This window comes from Ictidomys tridecemlineatus, chromosome 3, assembly GCF_052094955.1.
Source record: "Ictidomys tridecemlineatus isolate mIctTri1 chromosome 3, mIctTri1.hap1, whole genome shotgun sequence".
In the NCBI taxonomy this organism is placed as follows: domain Eukaryota; kingdom Metazoa; phylum Chordata; class Mammalia; order Rodentia; family Sciuridae; genus Ictidomys; species Ictidomys tridecemlineatus.
The window spans coordinates 213,840,604-213,867,350 of NC_135479.1; the positions used below are offsets into that span (position 1 = coordinate 213,840,604).

The window sequence follows — 26,747 nt, forward strand, 5'->3', positions numbered from 1 at the left end:
CCACTGCACCTGGCCTCAATTGTCTCTTAATCTGAAATCAGCATTGAGTTTGTTTTCTTAAATAAGCATGAGATACTCTTTATATATGTGGTGGTGAGGATCTAACCCAGTGCCTCATACATGCTAGGCAAGTGCGCTACAACTGAGCCACAACCCCAGCCCAGCATTGGGTTTTGACGTAATGCCTGATAGAAGGGTTTTTGGTGAAGGTGAGCCGGCTTTCCACCTTTGTAGGTTGGGTGCTTTTAGTCCTTTCCCAGTTAGTGATAGGTTTCACTTCATGACTCAGGTTCTGTGTTGGGTCCTGCCCTGAGTTGATGGACAGAGGTGATGGCCTGAGCTTAATTAAGATCACGGCCTCTTACAGACTAAGAAGGGGAGCTGCAGCAAGAACTGGGATTCTGCGGGAGCTGTTGGCGCCCTATTGGAGGATGGAGGAACAGGCAGCACTGCTCCCAAAAGGTGGTGTGTCATTCTGCTGGGGAGTGGGGTTTAGTGAGCAGTTCCACAAATGATGAACAACTTTGCAAATGGCTTTTATGAGTGGGGCCATCTTGAGTGGGAGGTGCCATCTGCAGGCACTGTCTTTCTGGCTTCCTTTCTTGGTGTCTAGCAGGAGTGTTGTCCATCTTGGTACTCTGCTCCTCTGTATTTACTCACAATATTTATTATAAGGAGTTGCCTTTAAAAAAAAAAATCTTTGCATGGTCTTCTGATGTAGGGAGAACACATACTTTCAGAGCTTTTGACACAAATTTCAAAATTTTGCTTTAGAATATTTTAATAACTATATCAAATTTACAAAATTTTTTAAATATTTATTTTTTAGTTATAGTTGGACACAACATCTTTATTTTATTTATTTACTTTTATGTGGTGCTGAGAATTGAACCCAGGGCCTTGTATATGCTAGGCGAGCACTCTACCACTGAGCTACAATCCCAGCCCCAAATTTAGAAATTTTTAACCAGTTTTAAAAGAGGATCACAAATATTTAAGCTTTAGAAATAAAATTCTGACTTTCCCTTAATATTTATTATGAACATTTGGAAACAAAACGTTGAAAGAGAAGCGTGATTCCCTGCCACCTGGAGTCCACCGTGGTTGATGTCTGGCCCAAGTGTACTTAGTTATGTGTGTATTTTTGTTGACCCAGATGAAATAAGTTGTGGCTATCATAACCTAAATCGACATGCCTCAGCCCAGCCCCTCAGAGTCAGAGGATCATGCAGTGAGCACACAGCATTATCAAACTGTCAAGGTAACACTCTCTAATACCGACTTTATTTCATATCTCCCCAAATGTCCTTAAATTGTCTTTTACAGCATTTTCCTCTCCTTTCTTTTCTTTTGTTATGGTGGGTTGTGTGTTTTTGGATTTTTGAGACAGGGTCTTATTATGTTGCCCAGACTGTTGTCCAACTTCTGGACTCAAGTGATCCTCCTCCCTTGGCCTCCTGTTAGCAGGGATAGGAGGCATGCACCACTGTTTCTGGTCAGCTTTGTTGGTCAGTTTTGTTTCTTTAGTTTCTTTTAACCCCAGACACTTCCCATACCTTTTATAGAATTTTAAACTTTAAATTTAAATTTAAATTTTGAATTTCAGACACACAAAGAAGTTGCAGAAATCATACAAAGATTTCCTGTATGCTTTCTCCAAATTGCAGCATTACCAAACTCTAGCTTTATTGTGCTTGCTTTCTCCATCTCTGATATTCTCTCTGTCTGTATAAACACATTTTGTCTCTCCCTCTCCAACATTCGAGAAAGTAAGGCACAGGCATGATGCCCGTCTTGGCTACATACTTGACCATGCATCCCCAAACCAGAAGACTCCACTAACTGACCCTAGTATGGTGGTCAGGTAAGGAAAGTAGCACTAATACAGTACTAAAATCCACTCTGACTTTGTTTGGGGATTCTGCCATTTGTTTTACTAATGAGCTTTACAGAAAGAAAAGGACACCGGGGGCCCAGACCCAGTTCAGAGTCACACTGTGGTGGTGTTTCTCTCTGACCCTTTGTGATCTTGACCTCTTGGGTCCCTGGCTGTCTACTTTGTAAAATGCCCTTGCTTTCATCAGCTTCTTCACTGCCATGACCAACAGACCTGACAAGAGCAGCTTAAGGAGGAAAAGTACTTGGAGCCTGAGGTGGTGAGATGGATGTGGTGGAGGAAGGCAGTGAAGACAGGGTGCTGGGAGGAAGAGAGACTAAGCTCAGCTGGCACAGTCGTGCCCAAAGGCACCCCCGCAGTGACCCGCTCCTCTAGGCACATCCCACCTGTCTGCAGCCACCTGTCAGTAACCCTGTCCTGCAGCTTGGGGTCCCAGGTGATGAGGGTCTCAGGGGTGATGCTGGGCTGGAGTCCACAGGGGTCAGAGGGGCAGGTGGAAGTGAAGTTGGAGAGAAGACAGGATTTGAAGGAGGGCCAAGTTTTGATCAAGGAGAAACCGGTAAGAGACACTCAGGGACAAGTCTGCACATGTGTGGTGTCTCTGCCCTGAGAGTGGGATTGAGGGTGGGTGGAGCACAGCGTGGTGACCACACAGTCTGTGGTGCATGGTCTTTCCCTGTGTCTTCACCGTTACACACACTGCTCCCTGGTGAGAGCAGCTCTTGCTGTTAGTAGGGTTGTTCCCAGGGGCAGAGTTTCAGGTGACAGCGCTTCTTCCCGTCCTGCTCCCGGGGGCTTTGCACTCACCAGCTCTGGTGCTGAGCGCCTTCTCCTTGACCCTCAGCTGTTCTTTGTGTGATTGGTACCCCGCCTTCAGTGGCGCTGCCCCGTTCTTCTCTTGTCCCACTGGCTGCTGCGTCCCGTCCTCCTGACCTCCAGACTGACCTGGCACCGCTGCCTCCTGACTCTTCCTGGTGGTCTCCTCTAGTCGGGGGGCTTCACACACTGCATTTGTTGGCAAGGGCAGCTGTGACAAACTGCCACAACCTGGAAGGCTGAGAGCAGTGTGCTGGCAAACGTGAGGCCTCGATGCCATCGCAGGCCCTGTGAAACCAAACCAACCCAGGATACAGTCCTGGAGACCGGAGTTCGGGGCTCTGCCGCCCCTGCAGTCTCCAAGGGAGCGTCCTTCCTTCCCTCTTTGACCTTCTGGTGGCGCCAGTCATCTTTAGGCTCGTGCTGCTTGCAGATGCCACCACAGTCCCTGCTTCTGTCTTCTGTGGGGTCCCTGGAGTGCCTCAGATCTCCTCCTCTCTTCTAAGGACGGCCAATCCCTAGGCTCCAAACCTGGGATGCTCTCTCCTCGAGACCCAAAGTCATCCCATTTGTAGTTCATCTCTTTTTTTTAAGTGTTCATTTTTTTAGTTGTAGTTGGACACAATATTTTATTTTTATGCGGTGCTGAGGATCAAACCCAGGGCCTTGTACGTGCTACGCGAGTGCTCTACCGCTGAGCCCCAGCCGCAGCCCTATAGTTCATTTCTTTTTTTTTTAATGTTTTTTTTAAATGTTTATTTTTTAGTTTTAGGTGGACACAATATCTTTATTTTATTTTTATGTGGTGCTGAGGATCGAACCCAGTGTCTCATGCCTGCCAGACAAATGCGCTACCACTTGAGCCACTTCCCAAGCCCCCTATAGTTCATTTCTAAATCAGGTCCCACATGCAGTTCCTGGGTGTAGGGAGTTAGACATGTTCACACGTACTAGCTGTACCCTGATGGTGACCAGGTGTGTTTCCAGCCCAGATGCCTGTGTGGTTCTGAGAAGCCTCTCCAACCTGAAATGTCTCGTCTTGTTTTCCTTCCCAGGCTAAGAAGCTGCTCTTTACCTGTCCACTTGTCCTGGGACCTTCATCTCTGCTCCTCCAGGTGCTCAGGTGGGAAGCTCAGCCTGTTCCGGTCCCTTCCTTCCATACTCCGGACTGCCCACAGCCCCCTTGGCTCACCTCTGTCTGGATTCCCAGTGCCTACACCCCAACCCCAGCTCTCCTGGACTCCAAAGGTACACAGTCTGTTTAGCTCATGAAGTCAGAGCTTGAGTTACATCATCAGCTGTGTTTTCCATCCTGTGTGGGACACCGGCATCCTCACTGTGGCCATAGTCACCTCTCATGCACCTCCCTGCTTCCTCCTCTGCTCTGTCGAGTCACCCTGTTTCCTGCCTTCCTTTGGCCCCGTCACTTCCTGAGTGTACTTGCATGCACACCAAGGCCTGTCTTGCCATCAGTTTGTGCCTGTGCCCCTGCCTGTGTCTTGTTGGCCTATTTGTTTCTGTGCCCCAGTGCCCAGAACTGCCCAACACAACAAGCATTTGCTGAAGGAGGGAAGGAGTGGCCTCATGTGCCCCATGGTTTTCATGAAGTCATGTCTTAGCCCTTCCACACACCAGCTCCTCAGCCTGGGACAAGCCCTGTCCCTGTGATAGCTGCAGAGCCATGCTGCTGAGGCTGAGACCGGCAAACCTTTGGCTAGCTCTGTGGGCCTGGCCACATTACTCGGTGCTCAGCTGTAAGTGGGCATTATGTGAAGAATCCCTCCTGGGGTAGCATGTCAGGAGGTGGCCTGGCTGCAGCATTAGTGGTCAGGAGACAGACACCTGTCAACTGTCTCCATTAAGGCTGCTGCTGATTCCTTCCCTGGCTGGCTTGGCTCACACTTAGCACTGTCCCTGAAGTGCTGCTGGACTTCCCCTGGTGACTTTGTGGTCCTGCTAGTGCAAGACAAGTGGCATGACTATGCTTGACTTGCGTGTGGCCTTCTTGGCAAGCCCTAGCCCGCCCGACTCTCAGTGGCCACACTGTACCCGAGCAGGTCTCGCTGGCTGGTTGGACCCACACTCCTGCGAAGCTCTGAGTGCCTCTCGCAGCCCCACTGCAGGTGCTTCTTACAGCCACACATCCTTCCAGCTCATCTGGGTGGAGGTTTTATGTATCTTGAGGCAAGTGGCCATTATTTATGTATTTGTGTTACATGTGCAACTTTACAGCAGTGACATTTTGGCCACCTTCATCCTGTCCTTTCATTCCTTGTTCACTGTTCCTCTTTGGAGCACCCGTCTCCCTTTCTCAGTGTATCAGGGCTGGTTTAAATGGCCTTCCCTGGGGCCGGCATGAGCACATGGCTGTGAGCCACTCCCACCTCTGTGCTTCACCGTGTGCTGCCCTCCTGTTGCTCCTCTCCTCCACACCTGTCTACTCCCAGAAGATGAGGGCTCTCGAGCCAACTTGCTCCTTGCTGCATCTCAGGCCTCCTGTGTTAGTTGGCTTTTGGTCACTGTGACTGAAATACCTGATTAGAACAACTTAGAGGAGGAAACTTTATTTTGGCTCCCAGTTTCAGAGGTTCGCTCCTTAGCTCTGGACTCAAGATGAGGTGGCACATCATGACGGAAGGGCATGGTAGAGAAAAGCAACCCAGGACAGGGCGGCCAAGAGGGGAGAGAGAGAGGGAGAAAGAAGGCAGGTGGGGGGAGGAGGGAGAAGAGAGAAAGACAGGGAGATTATAAACCCAAAGATATATCCCCAGGCTCTACCTGCCTACAGTCACTGCCCAGTTAATCTATCAGTGGATCTTCCTCTGATTAGGCCAAGCATCTCATGATCTAATCATCTCACTTCTGAAAATTCCTGCATTATCTCACACATGAGCTTTTGGGGGACACCTCATATCTAAACCATATAGCCCCCAACACTTGTCTTGCATACAAGGCAAGTGCTGGTATCTTTGGGTGGTGGGCCAGCTGGTTGACAATGCAAGGGCAAATCAGGGACCAGTGCAGGTTGATGATGGCTCAGCAAGTGAAGTGCTATCCAGGAGGGTCTTGGTCATAGCAGGGTGTCAGGGTCAGGGTGTTTTTTCTATATAAAAATACGTGTGCACAGGTGGTGTAGAATAAAGAACATTAGCCAGGTGTAGTGGCACATGCCTGTAATCCTGAGGGCTTTGGGGGCTGAGGCAGGAGGATCACAAGTTCAAAGCCAGCCTCAGCAAAAGTGAGGTGCTAGCAACTCAGTGAGACCTTATTTCTAAATAAAATACAAAATAGGGCTGGGGATATGGCTCAGTGACCAACTGCCCCTGAGTTCAATCAGTCCCTGGTACTAAAATCAAAAACAAAAACAAAAAAACATGTTGTATAACTGTTACTGCTCTTCTAATGCTCTTCTCCTTTTGTTTTCCCAGATATCATTTGCTTCTGTCTCAGGATGATTTGATGTCTTAAATAAAACTCTTTTGTCAACCATGATGGCCACACAGACATTGAGCATAGACAGCTATCAAGATGGGCAGCAAGTGAGAGCTTGAGCTTCATTCTCATTCTGATTGTTGCCAGTCATTCGGTTTCTGTGAGGTTGCACATCCAGTTTTCAATATATTATGCACTTATTATATATTGGTGTTCAGAAAGATAAGCCATAGAATTATTCACATTATATCCTTAAGTGATACGTTTGGAGTCTCCCTCCATCATATGAATTCTTTGGGAATTTACCTTTTTAAGGTCAGTGTTAATTAGTTATGTGACTTTTAAAGAAAAGCTGGGTGCTTGCCTAGCATATGTGAGGCCTCCACCAGCTCCACAAAAATAAAAATAAAAAGAGAGCTGGATGTGCTGGCATGTGCCTATAATCCCAGCCACTCAGGAGGCTGAGGTAGGAGGATTCCAAGTTCCAGGCCAGCTTCAGCAACTTAGCGAGGCTGTGAGTTACTTAGTGAGACTCTGTCTCAAAATATATTAAAATAAAAGGGCTAGAGATATGGCTCAGTGGCAAAGTGCCCCTGGCTTCAATCCCTGGTACCAAAAAATAAAATAATATTAATTTAAGAAAAAAGAAAACCCAGGTGTTTTTTTAAATTTGTTTGTTTATAATTCTGGGGATCAAACCCAGAGTCTTCTGAACGTTAGGCAGCTGCTCTGCCATCAAGCTACAGATCTATTTTGACAGCCAGATTCCTACATTGACAGTCACTAATCTGAGTCTCACTGGATTAACTTCCCTAGTTTCATCTCCCCACTTACAAGTATGGGAGGGCCCTGACTCAGTAACCAGCCCTCCCAGCAGAGCTTCAGAGCAGACCCACGGGCGCTTCGCGACTGTCCTCCCAGTTGGAGGAGTCTTCCCCTTGGAGCTGCAGTATATGTGTGTGTGTACCTGGTGGTGTGTGCTCTGTGACCAGCAAGGGTTGGGGAGGGGAAGGAGGCCAGCTGAGGCATAGGCTGAGAACTTCCCAAGTGCCCTGCATGCTCCACATCCTGCTGGGGTTTGGCGCATTCTCCATGGCGTTCCTGCCCATCAGAGGGGAAATGGAATACACGCCCTGGATGCCCCTGCTCCCCATGAGGCTCCATGCAGCTGGGAGGCTTCTGGCGGTGAGGCGAGTCGTGCCTCCCTTACCCTGGTGGCCAGTTTTGTACCATTCTTATTTGGTTCCTGTTGCAGAGACTTTTTTTTTTTTTTTTTTTTAAGAGAGAAAAAAGAGGGCTGGGGATGTGGCTCAAGCGGAAGTGCACTTGCCTGGCATGCGTGTGACCCGGGTTCGATCCTCAGCACCACATACCAACAAAGATGTTGTGTCCACCGAGAAATAAATATTAAAAAAATTCTCTCTCTCTCTCTGTCTCTCTCTCTCTCTCTCCTCTCTCACTCTCTCTTTAAAAAAAAAAAGAGAGAGAGAAAAGAGAGAGAATTTTTTAATATTTATTTTTCAGTTTTCGGTGGACACAACATCTTTATTTTATGTGGTGCTGAGGATCAAACCCAGTGCCCTGTGCACGCCAGGCGAGCGCGTTACCGCCTGAGCCACATCCCCAGTCCAAGAGACTTTGTTTTTTGTTGCATGTTTTTGCATCTTGCAGCCATCGAGAGAGGGTCATCCTGGATAGAGTTTCAGCCTGCTTAATCTTGACCTGGAAGTCCTTGATTTTTTTCCCCCCTGAAGTGCAAATCTGACAATATGCTCCCTTCTTAACCCCTCCAGGGACTCCCCATGGATTTTAGGTAAAGTCCAAGCTGCCCCCGACCCACATGGCCTGGTTTCCGTGGACCCTCAGGTCACCCTCAGCCCCTTATCCACACTCACCTCTGCCAGGCCCACCTTGGCACCTCTTGCCGGCTGGGGGGCTGGCCCTGGCTATTCCTGGCAGTCTTCCCTTCTCAATCTTCAGTTTGGGCTCAGATGAGCCTTGCCACCTGCCTCCCATTGTGTGTTCTGTCAGAAGGAGCAGTGATGGTCCCTGGCCTGGCCTGGGCACCCTGCTTCATCCTGCCACCATGTGTGGTGCTCTTTCAGTAGCTGAAAGTATCCCCAGGACCTGAAGGGCCTGTCATGAGCATTATTTTAAATAAACATTTCATTGTTTCTGGTATAGTCATATCATAATTACTTAGCCACTTCTTTAAGGTCAAACTCTTAGATTTCTCTTTTTTCATTCATTAATAAGAAAATACTGAGGGCTGGGGTTGTGGTTTAGTGGTAGAGCACTTGCCCAGCATGTGTTGAGTGCTGGGTTTGATCCTCAGCCCACATAAAAATAAATAAATAAAATAAAGGTATTGTGTTCAACTACAACTAAAAAAAAAGGAAGGAAAAAAAGGGCTGGGGCTGTGGCTCAGTGGAATTGCACTTGCCTGGCATGTGTGAGGTTCTGGGTCTGATTCTCAGCACCAGTGTAAATAATGAAGGTCTATCAACAACTAAAAAAATTAAAAAAAGAAAAAATATTGAAATAAACTTTTTAAGGCTTTTTATACTACTGTGAGGTTGCCCTCCAGAAGGATTGTATTTGATTGTACTTTAGTTGCTTTTTTTTTTTTTTTTTAAGAGAGAAAAATACATTCTCAAGATGTAAACTTATCTCAAAGGCAGCAGAATGGACATCCTAGAGCACCTTTCTGGACTGAGAGAAGAGAGCAAAGGGCCAAAGAGAGTTCCATGGGGTGGGCATGCCTGGCCACCTTGGAGGGGCAGAAGCCTGGCAGACTCCTCAGAATTTCTCAGACCCCTGGTCCTGAAGAAGTTAGGTTGGGTAGTCCAAAGTTTACTGCAGCAGTTTTTTTTGTAACATGGAATTCTTTTGAGGATTTAACTATATTTTACGCAAGTGACAAACACATGGCTTGTCTAAAGCAATCTATGTCTCTAAGCTTTCAGTAAGCATGGCTGGCCTTTACTTTCTAAATGCATGAGATTTTATAAATTTGCATTGTGTGTGTGTGTGTGTGTGTGTGTGTGTGTGTACGTGCTCAGGGATCAAGCATGTGCTCTACCACGGAGCTATACCCAGAGCTTGGGTTAAATTTTCATAGCTTATATATTCCTGAGGGATAGGGTGGACATGAGAAAATTTAGTCCTTTCACAAATGTGTAGCATATTGAGTCTGAGTCATTCTTGTGAGAAGATAAGAACTTGTACTATTTGTTTATCCCTCTCATTATTTTATTAAATATGGGGATATATATAGTAAGAAGTTACAGAAGAGTAAGGTTGCATATGTACAATTACTTCAGTTGTACGTGGTCATTATGATTTTTTTAAATCCTAAGCCTTTCACAGATTTAGAAAATCTCAGTTCTTAGGCACTTTGGAAATTTGGCTTTTATGTTATTCACTTTTAAAGCATTTTAAATTTAAAAGGAATTTTCTTGATGGTATTCTTTATGTATAATTTACCAGTCTGAAAGCATTCCTGTTTGACAATAGAATACTTGGTAGCAGTGTGTTTTGTGTTTGATAACAAAATTCTCCTTTTGTAGATGCAAGTGGTAACAGAATTAAAAACGGAGCAAGATCCAAACTGCTCTGAACCCGATGCAGAAGGAGTGAGCCCTCCTCCTGTAGAGTCGCAGACCCCAATGGACGCAGACAAGCAGGCCATTTACAGGTAGCACCTGGGCATGGAGGGGTAGGTTTCCAGAGGACTGTCAGAACACAAACCTGTGAGGTGGAACTCCAGAAGTGGTAGCTGGGCAAAGTGGGGGGCACCATCCTGATGCTATTACTGCATCAGGAGTGAAATCTTTTCAGTTTAAGATGTCATTTCTTAAAAGAGAACATTTTATACTATAAATCATTTTGGGTAATCTTGCAAAAAGAAATCTTCAAGCCCAGATGATTTTTGGTAGTCTGTGTATACCATATGTTGTTTATCTGTCTGTCAGTGGATACCTGGGTTGCACCTGTAGTTTGACTGTTATTTTGGGAGATTTTTGTTCTTTTGTGGTGCTTGGGATGGAACCTAGAGCCTTACATGCCAGGCAAACGCTCTACCATTGAGCACATCCCCATTTGCTAAACATAGGTGTACAAATACCTGTTCAACTCTATGCTGATGTAAATAGAGTCTTTATTCACAATTGTCAGAAACTGTAAACAGCCTAGGAGTTTCTTGGCTGATGAACTGATAGACACACAATGATATATCCATATCATGGAATGTTATTGCAACTGGAAGGAAGGGATATGGGTATTGAACAGCTAAGTCAGTCTAGCTGCAGTGTGCTGAGTGAATGAAGCCTCAGAAGGTCACATACTGTATGATTTCATTTGCTTTTATATGGATATAACACTGGTGATGATGACCAGGTCAGTCATCTGGGGGTAGGGGCTGGGCTGAACAAAATTATGTAACAGCCAGGTGTGGAGGATCACAGGGTTGAGTCCAGCCTCAGCAACTTAGCAAGACCCTGTCTCAAAAAATAAAAAGGTCTAGGGATGGGGATGTACCTCAGTGGTAGAGCATTCCTGAGTTCAATCCTTAGTATTAAAAAAAGAAAGAAAGAAGTAAATAAGAAGTTTGGAGAAAACCTAGAAAGGTATGGGAGTAACCTTCAGTCGAGGATACCTTCTTAAATAAGCACAAACTCAGAAGACAAAGCAAAAAAAGACTAATAAATTTAATCACCACAAATCAAACCCTGTATGTGAACAAAGATGGCATAATAAATAAGAAAAAGACAAACAGCTGAAAGTAAAAATGACAAAGTAGGCAGATTCCTAAAGGGGTCAGCAGATGATGAATGTGAAAACAGTACAACAGTGAGATTTGTCTTTTGGCTCTCGGGTTTACGAATGGAAAGCTGAGTAGCCAGCGGTGACAATAGGTCTGGGGCGCTGATGTTGCCTTGTCACCCCTAGTGAGCAGGTAATTAGGATACTCCTTTTTGGAAATTAGTTGGCCCTTGAATAACTTCTTTTTATGGTTAATTACTGACTTTACTTTTTAAGATTGTAGTTAAAAAAGAAACCAAATACATAACATACAATTCATTTGTTTTTTGTGTGTGGTACTGGGAATTGGACTCATACCAAGCACATACTCTACCACTGAGCTTCGTCCTAAGCCCCTACAGTTTAATTATCATCTTAATTTTTAAGTGTACGGTTTGGTAGTGTGAAGTATATTTGCATTGTTGGAAAACAGATCTTCAGAAATTTTTCATCTTCCAAATCTGAGACTCTACCCATTAAATAACAAATCATCTTTCCCCTGTCTTTGCTTTCAGTCTGGTGATCACCATTCTCCTTTGTTTTTATGAATTTACTTTTGTAAATAACTTACATAATGATGATAATAGTAACTTTCACAGTGTTAGTGCAGTTCCATTCTAGGCAGCTTCCTAACAGGTTACCTTAAGGCTCTCCTACACTGCAGATACTGTTAACTGCAGACAACCTAAATGGTCAACAGGCAAGTGGCCACACTGTTGAGATTTCATATTACAGGTTACCATCTATCATTTAAAGAATAACAAGATTACCATACACTGACATGGATGGTATCTCTTTTAATTCATTTAATTTTAAAATTATTACTATTATTATTACTTTTTTGCAGGACTAGGAATGAAACCCAGGGCCTTGTTCACACTAGACAAGCACTCCACCACTGAGCTACATTCCCAGCCCAGCCCATGGACAGTCTCTTAAGCAACATTGGCTGCATAATTTGTGAAGCTCAGTAAAAAAGAAAACACAGGGCTCCTTGTGTTGGTCATCTTTTTGTCACTGTAATTGTAACACCTGACAGGGACAATTTAGATAGGAAAATTTATTTTGGCTCATAGTTTCAGAGGTTCAGTACATGGTGGGAAAACCTATTATTCTGGACCCAAGTGAGACAGAACCTCATGGTGGAAGGTGTGGCGGAGGAGTCTTTCTATTCATGGTGGCCAGAAAGCAGAGAGAGAGAGAGAGACAGACAGACAGATGGCAAGAGGCCACAGGGAAGAAGTGCCCTTCCAGGGTATGCCTGCAGTGATCCAGCCATGCCCCAACTGCCTGTAGTTACCACCCTGTTAGCCCAGGGAAATCAGAAGGCACTGATCAGGCTACATCTCTCATAATCTCATAGTTCCACCTCGGTAGATTTCTGCATTAACATAGGAGTTTGGGGGGCACCTCATAACCAAACCACAGCATTCCTTGTTCCAAACTAAGAGTTTTAATCTAGCACTAGCAGGGCATTGAACTAATGGGGCCCTGGGCAACTGTCCAAACCATATACCCTTGTAGCTTTTCTGTTTGTGTGACAGATTTCAGAGGTCAAAGCAAGTTTCCAGAACCATGTGAGGGTACAGTGTACTCTGAAGAAGGGTACACACCAAAATATCAACACCTTTGGGGAGAGCAAGGAAGGATCACAGTGTCATGTCTCAGAGGGCTACGGTTGATCAGGTGGTCTGAATTTTTTCCCAAGAGGTATTTACTCAGTTATTATATAATTAAAAATAAATACCAGAGATACACACTTTGCACCCATTAGGATGACTATGATTAAAAAGAAAAACAGAAACTAGAAGGTGTTGATGAGAAGGTAGAGAAATTAGAATCCTCTTACGTTGCTGTCATGTATGCGGTGCAGCCGCTTTGGAAAACTTCGGCAATTCCTCAGAATGTTGAACATAGAATTCCATTTGACCCAGAAATTTCACTCCTGTGCATATACCCAAGAGAAATGACAGTGTATGTTCCCACAAAAATCTGTACATGAATGTTCATGGCAGCATTATCCATAATAGTCAAAAGGAAGAGACAACCAGATGTCCATCAACTGGAAAAACTAAGTGTGGTATTACCTTACAATGGGATACTATTCAGCTGTGAAGGAATGAAGGACCGATACTTGTTACAACATTGGTAAGTCCTTGAAACATGCTAAGTGACAGACACCAGAGACTTCATGAGTCCCTTTATGTGAAATGTCTAGAATAAGCATAGAGATAGAAAGTAGGTTTGTGGTGGGCTGAGGTTTGTAGAAATGGAGCGACTGCTAGTGGGCATCAGATTTCTTTTGGGGATGGTGATGCTCTAAAATTGTGGTGATGGTTGTCCTACTCTAGAATATACTAAACCCCACTGAATGGTACACTTTAAATAGCAACTTCTGTGGCATGTGGATTAGGCTCCCCAGAGTCACTCTCTGAGGCTATGCACCCTGGGAGCCCAAGCATTCTTGTGGAGAGGGAGAACGTCCCTGTATTCTTTGTTCTTTTCTCCCCTAGGCATCCACTGTTTCCATTATTAGCTTTGTTGTTTGAAAAATGTGAGCAGTCCACACAGGGCTCAGAAGGCACCACTTCTGCCAGTTTTGATGTGGACATTGAGAACTTCGTCAGAAAGCAAGAGAAGGAAGGGAAACCCTTCTTTTGTGAAGATCCAGAAACAGACAACTTAGTAAGTAAAGTGACTGCTTTTTTAAAATTTATTTTTAATAATTTAAAATCAGATGGTGAAATTTTAAACTTCTTATTATAGCTTTAAGCTGCTTGTGGTTCCGCTAAAGGGGAGAATGGTGTAACTGTGAAGGAGCTTGTCTTCCAGTGTGTGTAACTTGATGTCCCCGGGTCTTCCCCTCTAGTTACATTTCCTTTAACAAGCCAGTGGAGCAGTCCCTGCCTCTGTCCTAAGTGCCTGGGGGCCAGTTCTCTCCTGAAGGTCCTAAGACTCCCCAGAGCTAGGGTGTTCCCTGACGTGTCTGTGCCCAACTTCTACGCTTGGCATACTCCTAATCGTGGATACAGGACTTGGACTACATTCTTAAGACAACTTTGAGTCTTGAGGCTCATGCCAACTTCCTCCTGTTTCCAGGGCTCCAAAATCCAGGAATTTCCGTACTCTGTAGAGGAAGTGAAGAAGTTCTGTGGCTAATGTCCCTGGTGCACCCACAGCCAGCCATCCCTTACAGGACTTGGGTGGTCCTGGCAGTCTTTGTTAGGCTCTTGCTCCCTTTGCCCTCTCACCTTAGCATGCTACTTGTTTTCATCCCTCCCAGATGCAGTTTGACATGGCTCTGGCATCAGGGTACCATTGCTGGGTCACAGATGCCTTCTAGGACCTGTGTCAAACCTTAGTCAGGCTCTGAGCATAGAAGGGTCTTTGGAAAACTGCTTCTTTCCTGGTACATTGCCCATTCATAGCTTTCCTAAGGTTTCCATTGTGTGTTTCCTCTTTGCCACCTCATAGATTCTGTAAGTGGTCAGGCTTTGACCTTTGACCCTGCCTGCTCAACTCTGAAAGGAGACCCATGCCCTTTTGGGTAAGGGTCGCAGCTCTCTCTGCTCCTGGGACTGGGATGCAGTCATCCCTCTGGCCTGGCTCAGTGAGTGTGGAGTGGGCATCCTCCACACCCCCCTGGCTGCAGGGAACACAGTCTCCCACCCTGTCTTTAGCTCTGGTAGAGCTTGTTGCTTGGTAATTACTGGTATTAGTTGATTGATTCTTTTGTTCCATGAATATGTATGAATTATGTATGTTAGCTTAGCACTGAACTCTGGAGTTGTTGATTCACAGGCAGATAGTACTAATGAAAACAGATTCATTTATTGGCATTAATGATCTATTGTTTTGGGACAGATTACCTCAAAACTTAGTGACTTCATATAAAACTACAAAACTCTTGGAAAAGTCACAAGAGGAAATCTTTGGGATTTAGGGATAGGAAAGCATTCTTAGACTTGACCCCAGAAATATGATCCAGAAAAGATGGAGTTGATGAGTCTAACTTCATCAAAATTAAAAAGTGCTGCTGGGTGTGGTGGCATATGCCTGTAATTCCAGTGACTCAGGAGGCTGAGGCAAGAGGATTGCAAGTTCAAGCCCAGCCTTAGTAACTTAGCAAGACCTTAAGCAACTTTATGAGACCCTGTTTTAAAATTGGAAAATAAGAAAGGAAAAGGGCTGGGGATGTGGCTCAGTGGTAAAAGTGCCCCTGGGTTCAATCCCTAGGACCAAAAAAAGAAAAAGAAAAAAGATTAAATCACCTGTATAGATTTGTCCCTACTTATAGAAATAGAGTGAGGGTAAGAAACTCCTAGGCCACAGAGTGATCTGGTGGCTGGTGAGACAGCCCAGCCATCTTCAGGCAGAGCTGCACTGCCAACACAGCCTCACTAGCTCCGGTCCAGGGCTCCCCGTCCCTATACACCAGGATGGCCAAAGCCCAGGTTAGCAGTGCTGTGGCAGTCACCTCTTTGTATGATTTCTGATGTCATTTCACTTCTCTTGCTGTCACTGAAGAGGTTTCTGATAACTAGGAACCAAATATGTATGATAATGATGACTATACTAGTACCTTTTTCTTATAAAAGTCTTCATTTTCTCTGTTTCTAGATGGTGAAAGCAATCCAGGTCTTGCGTATTCATCTTCTTGAGCTGGAAAAAGTTAACGAACTTTGCAAAGATTTCTGTAGTCGATACATTGCTTGTTTGAAGACGAAAATGAACAGTGAGACTCTGTTGAGTGGAGAGCCTGGAAGTCCATACTCTCCCGTGCAATCCCAGGTACCTGCCTTTGGGGGGTCATTATGCCTTTGGCATCAACCCCAGATCACCAACCCTTTCAGAATTGCTGGGGCTGTCTCGATGGCTGTCTTGCTTGAAGGACCTTCTAGGTCTCTGAAGCTGGCTTATTTTAGGAGTAAATTCAGGCCAGAAAAGAATCTTTCTGGACTTCATGTAGGGAATGGGTGAGTCCTCAGTCTGCATTCTGGCTCCCGCCAACCCCACCCCATGTTTATGGAGAGTAGAGTACCACTCATTCCTTTTTTTTTAATTGGGGAAAAACACATAGTATTTTTTTAGAAGTTATAGATGGACACAATGCCTGTATTTTGCTATATTTTGTTTATTTGTTTTTATGTGGTGCTGAGGATTGAACCCAGTGACTCACGTGTGCTAGGCAAGCTCTCTACCACTGAGCCACAACCCTAGCCCAACACATTCTTTTTTGGGGGGTGGGAATAACTGGAAATTGAACTCAGGGGCACTCGACCACTGAGTCATATCCCTAGCCCTATTTTGAATTAGTGACAGGGTCTCACTGAGTTGCTTAGCACCTTGCATTTGCTGAGGCTGGCTTTGAACTCACAACCCTCCTGTCTCAACTTCCCAAGCCGCTGGGATTATATGCATGTACCACTGCACCTCGCTCAGCCCAATACACTTTTAAAAATTGAATAACATATACATAAATTTTACCATCTTAATCATGTTTTTTAACTGCACCCATTTTAAAATGCACATTGCAGTGGTTTAGTTCATTTCATTGTTGTGCATCCCTCAGCACCATCCACCTCGAGAACTTCCTCATGTTCCCACCTGAGCCCTGTCCTCAGGAAACGTATCCCTCGTTCTCCTTCCTAGCCCTGGCACCCACCAGCCCACACTTTGTCTCCATGACTTAGACTTCTCTGGGGACCTTGTATCAGTAGAATCATGTAGTATTTTTGTCCTTTGTGCCTGGCTCATTCACTGGGTACAGTGCTCGGAAGGTCTGTGTGTGATGAAGCAGTGTTCTATATCAGCATTCTAATGACGTGTAGTGGTAATCCATTGGGGTTTTTATTTCGTGTCCCTGCTGACTAACGGTGTTGATCTGTGTATGTCCACCACCTGTTTATCAGCTTTGGTGAAAATGTCTATTCGTGTCTTTTGCCTGTTTTCTAATTTGATTTTCTTTAAACTGCTGTGTTTTGAGAGTCCGGCCCTATTCTAGATACTAGTCCTTTTTTGGATATAGAGTTTGCAAATATATTTTCCAAATCTGTAGCTAAGTGTCCTCTTAACATCCTCTTAACATGTCTTTTGTAGAGCAAACATTTTTAATTTTGATGAAGTTTAATTTTTCAGTACTTCCTTGTATGGATTGTGCTTTGGGTATCAAGTCTAAGAACTCTGCCTACCTTTAGATCCCAAAGATGTTGTCTTTCTTTCTTTTTTTATTTTTGAATGTTTTGTAGTCTTATATTTTACATTTAAATTCATTATCAGTTTTGAGTTAGCTTGTGCAGAAAGTGGGAGATTTAATTGAGGTTTTTTTTGTCGGTGATGTTTGTCGGCACCAGGACCTTTGCTTGTAAAGCTTTCCTACTTCCACTACATTGCTTTTTGCACCTGTGTCAAACATCAGTTGGGCATGTTGGGGGGCCTGTCTTCTGTGTTTTCTGTTCTGCTCCATTGATCTGTGTGTCAACTACTACATAATTTTGATGGACATATCATATGATAAATCTCCAACTTAAGCAGATAGTTTCCTTCCACTTCAGTGTTTCTTCTCAAGATTGTTTTAGTTGTTCTGGTTCCTTTGCCTTTTCATATAAATTTTAGAATGATTTTGTCTAGGTCCATTTTTAAAAAATCTTACTGGAATTTTGATAGGGATTTCATCAAATCTGTATATTGATTTGGGAAGAATTGACAGCTTTACTATGTTGAGTCCTCAACCCACACATATGGTTATGTCTCTCCATTTATTTTACATCTTCTATGGTTTTTTCCCCACCAGTTTTCAAATACAGGTCCTGAGCATGTGCTTTCAGAGTTAGGCCCAAGTGTAACCATTTTTTGAGTGATTGTGAATAGATTATTTTTTTAGTTTTTGTTTCCATGTGTTCATTGCTGGTCTACAGAAATACAGTTGATTTCTGTATGTTTATTGTATGTGCTGTGACCTTGCTGAACTCATTTGTTAGTTCTAGGAGCTTTGCTTTTGTGGGCTATTTGGATTTTCTACCTGTTGAGCAAGTGGCACACCAGCAGGGACAGTGCTGTTGCCTCCTTTCTGACCCCCTGCCTTTTACTTCCTGTCCTTGTGTCACTGCATTGACTGGACCATCCAGCGCCGTCTTTGCGGGTATGGAGAGCAGACTCCCCAGCCTTTCTCCAGCCTTAAGGAACCTGTCAGTCAGTACCTTGCTCATATTGGTTGAGGTATTTAAAGATGCTCTTACCTGTTGGAGGACACTCCCCTCTGAGAGTTGTTTGGCTTTTTGGGGGGATGGAATTCAGGGGAACTCGACCACTGAGCCACATCCCCAGTCCTATTTTATATTTTATTTAGAGACAGGGTCTCACTGAGTTCCTTAGTGCCTCCCTGTGCTGAGGCTGGCTTTGAACTCACGATCCTCCTGCCTCAGCCTCCCAAGCTGCTGGGATTTCAGGCGTGCACCACTATGCCTGGCTGTTTTTTTTTTTTTTTTTTTTTCCTTTCCCCGGTACTGGGGATTGAATCTAGGAGTGCTTAACCACTGAGCCACTTTCCCAGCCCTTTTTATTTTGAGACAGGGTCTTGCTAAGTTTCTTAAGGCCTCAGTAAGTTGCTGAGGATGTCTCCAACTTGTGATCCTCCTGCCTCAATCTCCTAAGTTGCTGGAATTACAGGAATGTGCCACCTTGCCTGGCATTCTGAGAGAAAATTTTTATTAGGTTGAACTTTGTCAGATGCTTTCTCTGATTCAGTTAGTCTGGTCGTGTGATTTTCCTTATTGGTCTCGTTGGGAGATTACATGGGTTGGTTTTTCTAATATTGAACAAATCTTGCATTCTTGGAATCAATTCCATTTGCTGTGGCACATAATTATATATATTCTTCAATTGTGTTTGCTAGTATTTTGTAAAGCATTTTTGTGTCTATTCATAAGGGATTATGGTGTGAGTTTTGTTTCTGTAGTTTCTTTGGCTTTGGTGTCAGGAAAATACAGGATTCATAACATGGATTGGGGAGTGTTTGTGGCTCTTGTTTTCTGGGAGATTATAGAAGAGGTGTGGATTTTTCTTTAGATATTTGATAGATAGAAGTCCTTATTGAAAATGCACAAACCTCTAGAATTCTTTTCTGGGAGATTTAAATTACAAGTTTAGTTTCCTTAATAGGTGCAGGGCCGCTCAGAAGGTCCCATCCATGCTGGGTGAGCTGTGGTGGCTGAGCTTTGGGCTGCCGGTCTTCCTCCCTTGCACTAGGCTTAGGTGTGAGGCTGTGTTCACTTCTTCTGACCTCTGGCATCTGCAGGATTGTAGCTATCCCATCGTTGGGAATCTGGGTCTCCCCTCCCTTTCCCTCGCCCCCTTCTCTCTTTCTCCCTCTCTCTTTTTGTGTCTTACTAGAGGTTTGTTTGCTCTTTTTAATAAGCAAGCATTTCATTTCTTTGATTTTTTTTTTTTTTTTTTTTTTTGGTGGAGGTGGGTGTCACGATGGCAAAAGGTGCGACTTACACAGTTGACTTACACAGGGAGAGATAAAGAATGTCTGTGTGCTTCTGGCTTTGTCAATGCTTTGTTCACTCAAATCAAATAAAATACAATTTCATTTTATAGGTTCTTAATCAAGAAAATGACAATCCTTAACTCTGGGCATGGCAATAGACATAACCAATTCACGGCAAACAATTCTAGATTAATTCCGAGCACTGCAAACACACTTCATCGTGACAGGCTCGTGACAGGCATTCCCTCTGCATGCAAAGCTCAAGTGTCAGATCAGAAGTCTCAGGTCTTAGGCTCTGAGTCCAGCAGATGCACAGTCAGACCACTGTGATCAGGTCAGGCTTCTCCTGGGATGGAGCCAACGGCTGGTTAAGGAGAGGGTTGTGGGGAGAAGTTGTGTTCTCACAGGGTCCATATGTGGCTGTAGAGTGTGAGAGTGGTGAGGAAGATGCCGAGGACCAGGCACATGGGAAGAGCTGGGATGTCAGTCCAGGTCCTCATCAGGCTCTGAGGGTCGTGTGCGTCAGTGTTGGCTGGCTGAGTGTCTGCTCATCTGCTCCATCATTTATACTAAATTTGGGGGCTTTGACCACCTTTCAGTCGCTGTGAGCTGCCACTCGGTTCCCAGTGAGGTCATTTACCCTGGGGTTAAAGCATCTGGTCTGGTGGTCCCCACCCTGATTTTCTTGCCTTTCCCCCTTATGGGGAGAGGTCAACATGCCAGAAACTTCACTCTGAGTTTGTCAGGGTGCGCAGAAGTGACTTGTTTGTGCCTGAGGGCCACAATGGAGGGCTCCACTAGGTGGTGAGACTGCAGGTGAAGGCCTAAGGCCATCCTTACAGTGGGATGGGCCAGGGGTTGAACTCAGGAGCACTCACACTGGGCCACATCCCCAGCCCTATTTTGTGTTTTATTTAGAGATAGGATCTCACTGAGTTGCTTAGTGCCTCATTGTTGCTGAGGCTGGCTTTGAAATCTCAATCCTCCTGCCTCAGCCTCCTGAGCCTCTGGGATTACAGGTGTGTGCTATCTTGCCTGGTGGGAGCTTGGGTTATTGATTTTTTAAAAAAATATTTGTTAGTTGTAGTTGGACACAATACCTTTATTTTATTTATTTTTAAGTGATGCTGAGGATTGAACCCAGGGCCTTACACGTGCTAGACAAGTGCTCTACCGCTGAGCCACAACCCCAGCCCTTGTTTTTGTTTTTAATATTTATTTTTTAGTTTTTTAGGTGGGTATAATATCTTTTTTTTTTTTTTAAATTTTCATGTGGTGCTGAGGATCGAACCCACGGCCTCGCACGTGCTAGGCAAGTACTCTACCACTGAGCAACAACCCCAGCCCTAGGTTATTGATTTGGATGGCTTAACTTCTGTTATGACAAAATTAATGTGTCTGTCTTTTAAGTGTACCTACCAGTTGCTTCCAGTCACCTCTAAGCCATGGTCTATTCTGATGTGTGCGTCCTGTCCAGGAGGCTTTAGTTTGTGGAGAACTCAGTCATCTTAGCAAGATCTAAGGAGAAAGGTGTGTGATTAGATAGCAGGGTTTTCCTGGTCCCCCCTGGGCTTCAGGAATGTAGATAAAGGTGATCTTTTGGAAAGCACATTGCTACCTAACATCTCAGCCTCGGTCTTGGTGGAGCACTCAGCCTTGCCCCTCTTGGTTTCTGTCTGTGAAAGCCTTGGCATCTGACTGTACTCTGGGCCCACCCTCCCTTTCCTTTCCTGAGATGTCATCGTGCTGCTGGCTTTGAGTTTTCACAGGGGTTCCCGTTTTCTAATAATTCCCACAACACGTGTGTTCTGATTTCAGCAGATTCAAAGTGCCATCACAGGCACACTCAGCCCACAGGGGATCGTGGTTCCTGCCTCCGCCCTGCAACAGGGAAATGTGACCATGGCGACGGTGGCAGGTAGGGCCGTGGCAGAGCAGGTGCTTTCTACACGAGCTTGTGCAGAAAACAGTCTATTGTATTAGAATGAGTGTATAATTTTTAAATGTTTAATTTTGTTCTTGATTTCACAGTATTTTAACTAATGTTGGTTCCTGATTTGGTAGTGTTAGAATATAGAGCTTCTTGAATGCCTATTTCTTGTTAATTCTCCACAAATACATTATGCAAAATGTGCTTTGGAAAGGAAAAAGGTTTTATATCAGAGTTGGAAACATAAGGAAAAACCCACTATGATTTCTGGATAAATAGTTTTTAATTGTGCTTGTAGCAGCACCTGGAAAATCCTACATTATAGCATGAATCGATGACAGTCAAGTGAAAATTTAGCCTTGATCTCAGTATTATTTGTATAACAAAAGCATTACAGGAGGGTGCAGATTCCAGCGTTCCCTCGTATGTGTAGAATATTAGAAAAACAAAACATCATGAACATGAAAAGGGCATATGGAAAGAGAGAGCATTGTACTCACAATGGTGTTGTGGAAAACTTCACAACGCAGAGCTAGGATGAAAATGTGTTATCGGCACCTTTGGCCAGGTCCTTAATATGTGCAATTATAAGAGAAAGCAGAAAGTCACGGCCGCCCGGCAGGGGGAAAGGGTGCCTAGCTGTTCATCGGCCAGTACTTCCCGACACTGCAGGACCCAAGGCACCTGAGCGTGGCCTGTCAGTGAACTTGGGTGATCATGTATAGTGACAAGTCAACTTGCAAAGTATTTTTGACTATTTGAAATGATTACAACCTCCTCAAACTAAAGATTTTATTCCATAAGATATATTCCATAAGCATATCAATAAAAATGTTTTAAATCCTTAAGACTTGAAAGTAGTTTAACTTTTAAATTTTCTTCTCCCTTTTGAGGAGGCACAGTGTACCAGCCTGTCACAGTCGTGACTCCACAAGGCCAAGTGGTCACACAGGCCTTGTCACCTGGGACAATTAGGATCCAGAACTCCCAGGTATGTCTGCCCTCCTCTGGAGGGTTTGGGGGTGGGTGCTGCCCTGTGTGCCGCATGGTACAGCAGGCTGCGCTGGCCCTTCTGGGTGAGCATCATCCTCCTGGAGCCCTCTCTAGTTGGTCTGCATGTCAGTGTTTCTTTTCATTCCTCGAGAGTCTAAAGAAGCAAGAAAGTCATTCATGACCCCAGAAGCAGCCCGTGGCCCCGTGCTGAGGCAGGCTTGTGTGCAGGTTTACTTTGCATTATCTATTGGGGGTCGGAGGCCCAGCAGGTGCATAAGAGCTGGGCAAGGTTTTCACCCCTGCAGGGCGTGGCCTACACCCCCAGCAGGGGACCTCCAGTACGAGGCTGCTCCTGTGGTCCCAAGCACAGGAGTTCTTCAGGCCTCTCTGTTGTACATCTTCAGTGTGTCTGATGAGAGGTGGAGGGGCTTCTCGGGTGGCTCTCAACCCCTGCTCTCCCAGGGCTCCTGCCCTTGGGTGTTCAGCTCCCAGAACACTCAAGATGACTGTGCAAGCAGCGGGGTCAGAGCAGAGATGACTCTGCCATAGTGTGACCTTGGGTCATGCTGCCTCTTCCTGTGCCTTTGTGGTAAAGTAAGGAGTTTAGATCTACTAGGCTGAAGTATCCCTTTAAATTCTGGCGATGCATACACATTTTTACTTTGCTCAAGTTAGGTAATCGGAAAGACCAAGTTTAATTTACAGTTCTTATTTTAAGAGCATTGATTCTTTCTTTGTGTTAGATCTTTATCTGTGACCTGCATAGACATTTTCACATCCTTGTTAAGAGCTCTCTGTGTTAGGGATGTTGGTGTTTTACTGAATGCACAAAAGCAAGTCCGAGCAGCCCCGGGCAGCACCCAGCAGCGTAGGCAGTCTGGGGCTGCCTTCTTGAACTTAACTGGTCTTGTTGGACAGAGTGGACTAGAGCCATAGGCCATGAGACAGGGACCATTAGGCTGAGGTGGCTGCCCTGGCCCAGACCTGCCTAGGGGAGGAGCTAGATCCCGCTGGGGCTGCTCCTTGATTCTCTGGCCAGTCCTCTTTCCCTCTGGTTTTCTTTAAGATGTCTGTGACAATAAAACTGTGTCTGTTTGCAGAATAGTTTCCTAGGATCACATTATTATTTTTTTATTTGTAGATGGACACATTACCTTTATTTTATGTGTTTTTATGTGGTGCTGAGGATCAAACCCAGTGCCTCACACATGCTAAGCGAGCGCACTACCGTTGAGCCCCAGCCCCCAGGATCATATTATTTTTTAGAGGAAAACCTTTTCAGGTCCAGGCCTTGTCTTGTTATTTAAGAAGTATGTTTTCTATTTAACTGAGTTTTTTCAGCAACAATTTAAATAGCAAACTGCACAGTGTGCAGTGCTTCAGTAGAACTCTCTGATCTTTCAGCTGGACTTTGGGGACTGTGACTCCCTTTTAGTCCCAGTTGCAGAGCCCCTCTGTCCATGACATTGCTTGTCCTGTACTTCTGCTTACACCCCCTTGTTAGTTTCCACCACTGTGACCAAATACCCAGTGAGACCAACTTGAAGGAGGGAAGGTTTATTTTGGTCCGTGGTTTCAGAGATTTTGGTCCATTGTTGGGCCCCTCACTGAGGGTTTGTGGTGAGGCAGAACATCATGGCAGGGAGGGCGTTGAAGAGCCCAGCTGCTTATCTCCTGGCACAGGAAGGGCTGAGGACATAGCATAGTCACAAAAGGCATGCCCCCAGGACCCACCTCCTTCAGCTGGGCCCCGCCGTCTGCCAGGAGTCCATCAAGCCCCCATGATCCAGGCGCTTCCCCAGAGCCCCACCTCTCAACATGGCTGCACTGGGGACTGGTCTTCAACACCTTTGGAGTCTTGGGGTTGGGGGACATTCCAGGTCAGAACTGTAACATTCTAACCCTGACCCCAAGACTCATTCCTCTCATAATGCAGAATACATTTGATCCATCTCCAAGAGTCAATATCCCCCAAGTCTCCAGAACAGTTCCAACATTTCTCAAAAAGTCCAAGTTTCAAATCTCCTCTAAGGCTTACAGCAACCTCTTAGCTGTGAACCCCTGTAAAAATCAAAAAGCCAGCTACATGCATCCAGTATACAATGTCACAGTGTAAACATCCTTATTCTGAAAAGTAGGAATAGAATACCTAGGAAACATCAGACCAAGGTAAGAGTGAAACCCAGCAGAACAAACATTAAATCCTCTAGTTCCATCCAGTAGCCAGAGCATGTGTTGGTGTAATGTTCTCTCCAAAGGGCTTAGGGAGGCCTGCCCTGTGGCCTTCCCAGGGCAGTTCACATGCTCTCTCTCTTGAATTGGGTCTGCTCACTGCCTGCCGCTTTGCTTGACAGATGCTGCATGCTCTTGGCATTTTTTATCTTCTGGGGTCTCCATTGAAGCTCTGACTTTACTCTCATGGCTTTATGCACCATTCTCTCAGGAGCTTATGATAGGGATTCTTACCCTGCCACACATCACTTGTCCCCCAGACATCCCTTTAAAGTCTCAATGGAAGTCTCTGTGATCCCACAACTTGTATTTTATATGCCTGCAAATCCAGCACCACACGGGCAGTGCCAAAGACTGCTGCCAGTGAGAGCAGTAGCCAGTCCCACTGGCCCGTAGGTGCAGTGGCCTCTGAGTGCCAGGATGGCTGACCAGGGGAGACAACTTCCTCTGTGGCGCTCTGAGAGCCGGATGCGTTGGCTGTCTCCTCTCAGAGGAAGGTCCTTCTGGTCACTTTATACTTTCATGTCCTTTAGCCTGCAGAGGTTGGGGCCTGGCCAATTCTGAAAGGCCTTCAAGGCCTCTTTCTTACAGGCTCTGTGCACAGTACTTGATTTTTCTTTATGGTACTAATGTTTTTAATGGCAACTACATCTTCCTTGGCTCCAATTTTTCATGGATTTTTTGGCTAAACTGTAAGTTTTCCACCTATTTCCACTCTGCTTCTTGTTCCTGATTCTTACTACAAACCTGGCTAAAAGCTGCCACCAATACATTTGCCACATCCTGGATGCTGTGCAGATGACCTTGTGAGCCTCTTTCCACATTGCTGTCCACTGTCGTACAGGGCTCCCTGCCTGGGGCAGCCTGTCCAGGCTTAGGTGGTCTAACATCCTCTGCTCATGTGAGGAGCTGGTGATGTGCGGTGCTGGTCCCCAAGCGGGAGGACATGCTGGCCTGTTCACACAGGGCCTAGTAGGCAGGCTGCAGTTGGGTCTGTCCTTGGGTGGTGTGTTCACTGAAATCCTTCCATTGTGCTGCTCACAAGGACCCACCTGAAGACATGCTTGATAAAGGGAGGAGTGGTCGGGGACGAGGTTGTTGTCCGCCCTCCCTTTCTACCGCAGGGTTGTCTGCACAGCTCCACTCATCTGCAGGGCTGCCCCTTGCCCTCTCTTACTTTCAGTGTTTCTGTGGGTCGCAGCTCAGGCCACCCTGCCCCGCAGGTCACCTGCAAACCCTTTGTAGTTTCTCCTGCTGTTTTCTTCTGTTTCTAAGTAAAATCCTATCACGTGATATCCTTTCGAATGCCTGGCTTTGCCTTTCGTCCGGGAAGTGGCCTCATTCTCGTGCCCTCTTCCTCGCCTGTCCTCGTGGTCTTTGGCACTGTCCATGTGGTGCTGGATCTGCAGGCACATAAAATACACGGTTGCCCAAGTCCATGTCAGGGTCAGTGTTGTCAGGACTGGTCCTGCAGAGGTAAGCTGGTGGCCGTGGTCCAGTACTGCCATGGTCACAGGCTGTTCTGGTTTGTCCCCTGAGTGTCTGGATCGGTGCTGCTAAGACCTCCCTGGAGCTCTGTGGCTGAGGGGCTGTCTCCCAGGCCTGGGCCTCTTCTGCCGTGTGGGCATTGTGGCTCCCCCTCTGCTCAGCCCGCACATTCCTCTCAAGTGGTGCTTTGTGGCATCCCTGTCCATTCTTATTGGTGGCCCGGAATTTCTCCTGGGCCGGGCAGTGGGGTGTTGTCGCTGTTCCCCTGCAGGAGGCACAGGTGGGAGCAGGGCTTGGGTGTGGTAGCCCTGGGCTTCTCCTGCCTGAGGAGCACTGGCTCAGGCTCGAAGGCCCCCTTAGCCTCTATCCCTCTGCCTTCTCAGGCCAGGGGCCCCTGCCGAGCCGAGTCCCCACGTGGAGTGAGGATGTGGAGAACCACGTCCTGGAGACAGAGAAACCAGCTGCTTTCGCTCAGCACTCACACCATAGCAGTCGACACAGGAGGTTCTGGGAGCTCGCAGCAGGGGTCCTCCCCCACCAGCAGGCAGTTGATGCCAGCTGGGCATCCTCCTGTTCAGTGTAGCTCGGACTCAGTCTACCTAGATAGTGGCGTCAGATCCCACAGGTCCCCAAGGTGGCCAGTCACAGGCCCCAGGCTGTGACCT

General features: G+C 45.8%; 1 protein-coding gene across 8 annotated transcripts in view; it reads left to right on the forward strand.

Annotated features, from left to right (window-relative positions):
* Nucleotides 1–26,747, forward strand: part of Pknox1 (PBX/knotted 1 homeobox 1) — a 55,958-nt gene that overhangs the window by 16,440 nt on the left and 12,771 nt on the right. Inside the window, exons 1-8 of one of the 8 annotated variants that reach the window (XM_013357831.4) lie at nucleotides 368–462; nucleotides 3,769–3,961; nucleotides 6,142–6,252; nucleotides 9,715–9,842; nucleotides 13,462–13,633; nucleotides 15,569–15,739; nucleotides 21,258–21,357; nucleotides 22,263–22,360. In XM_013357831.4, coding sequence (XP_013213285.1) covers nucleotides 6,202–6,252; nucleotides 9,715–9,842; nucleotides 13,462–13,633; nucleotides 15,569–15,739; nucleotides 21,258–21,357; nucleotides 22,263–22,360 — 720 coding nt within the window. In that variant the 5' untranslated portion in view covers nucleotides 368–462; nucleotides 3,769–3,961; nucleotides 6,142–6,201. Of the gene's footprint in view, nucleotides 1–367; nucleotides 463–1,150; nucleotides 1,262–3,768; nucleotides 3,962–6,141; nucleotides 6,253–9,714; nucleotides 9,843–12,978; nucleotides 13,097–13,461; nucleotides 13,634–15,568; nucleotides 15,740–21,257; nucleotides 21,358–22,262; nucleotides 22,361–26,747 lie in introns of those variants that run through there. The other 7 variants (XM_078044715.1, XM_040287090.2, XM_078044714.1 and 4 more) reach the window with 7 other exon arrangements.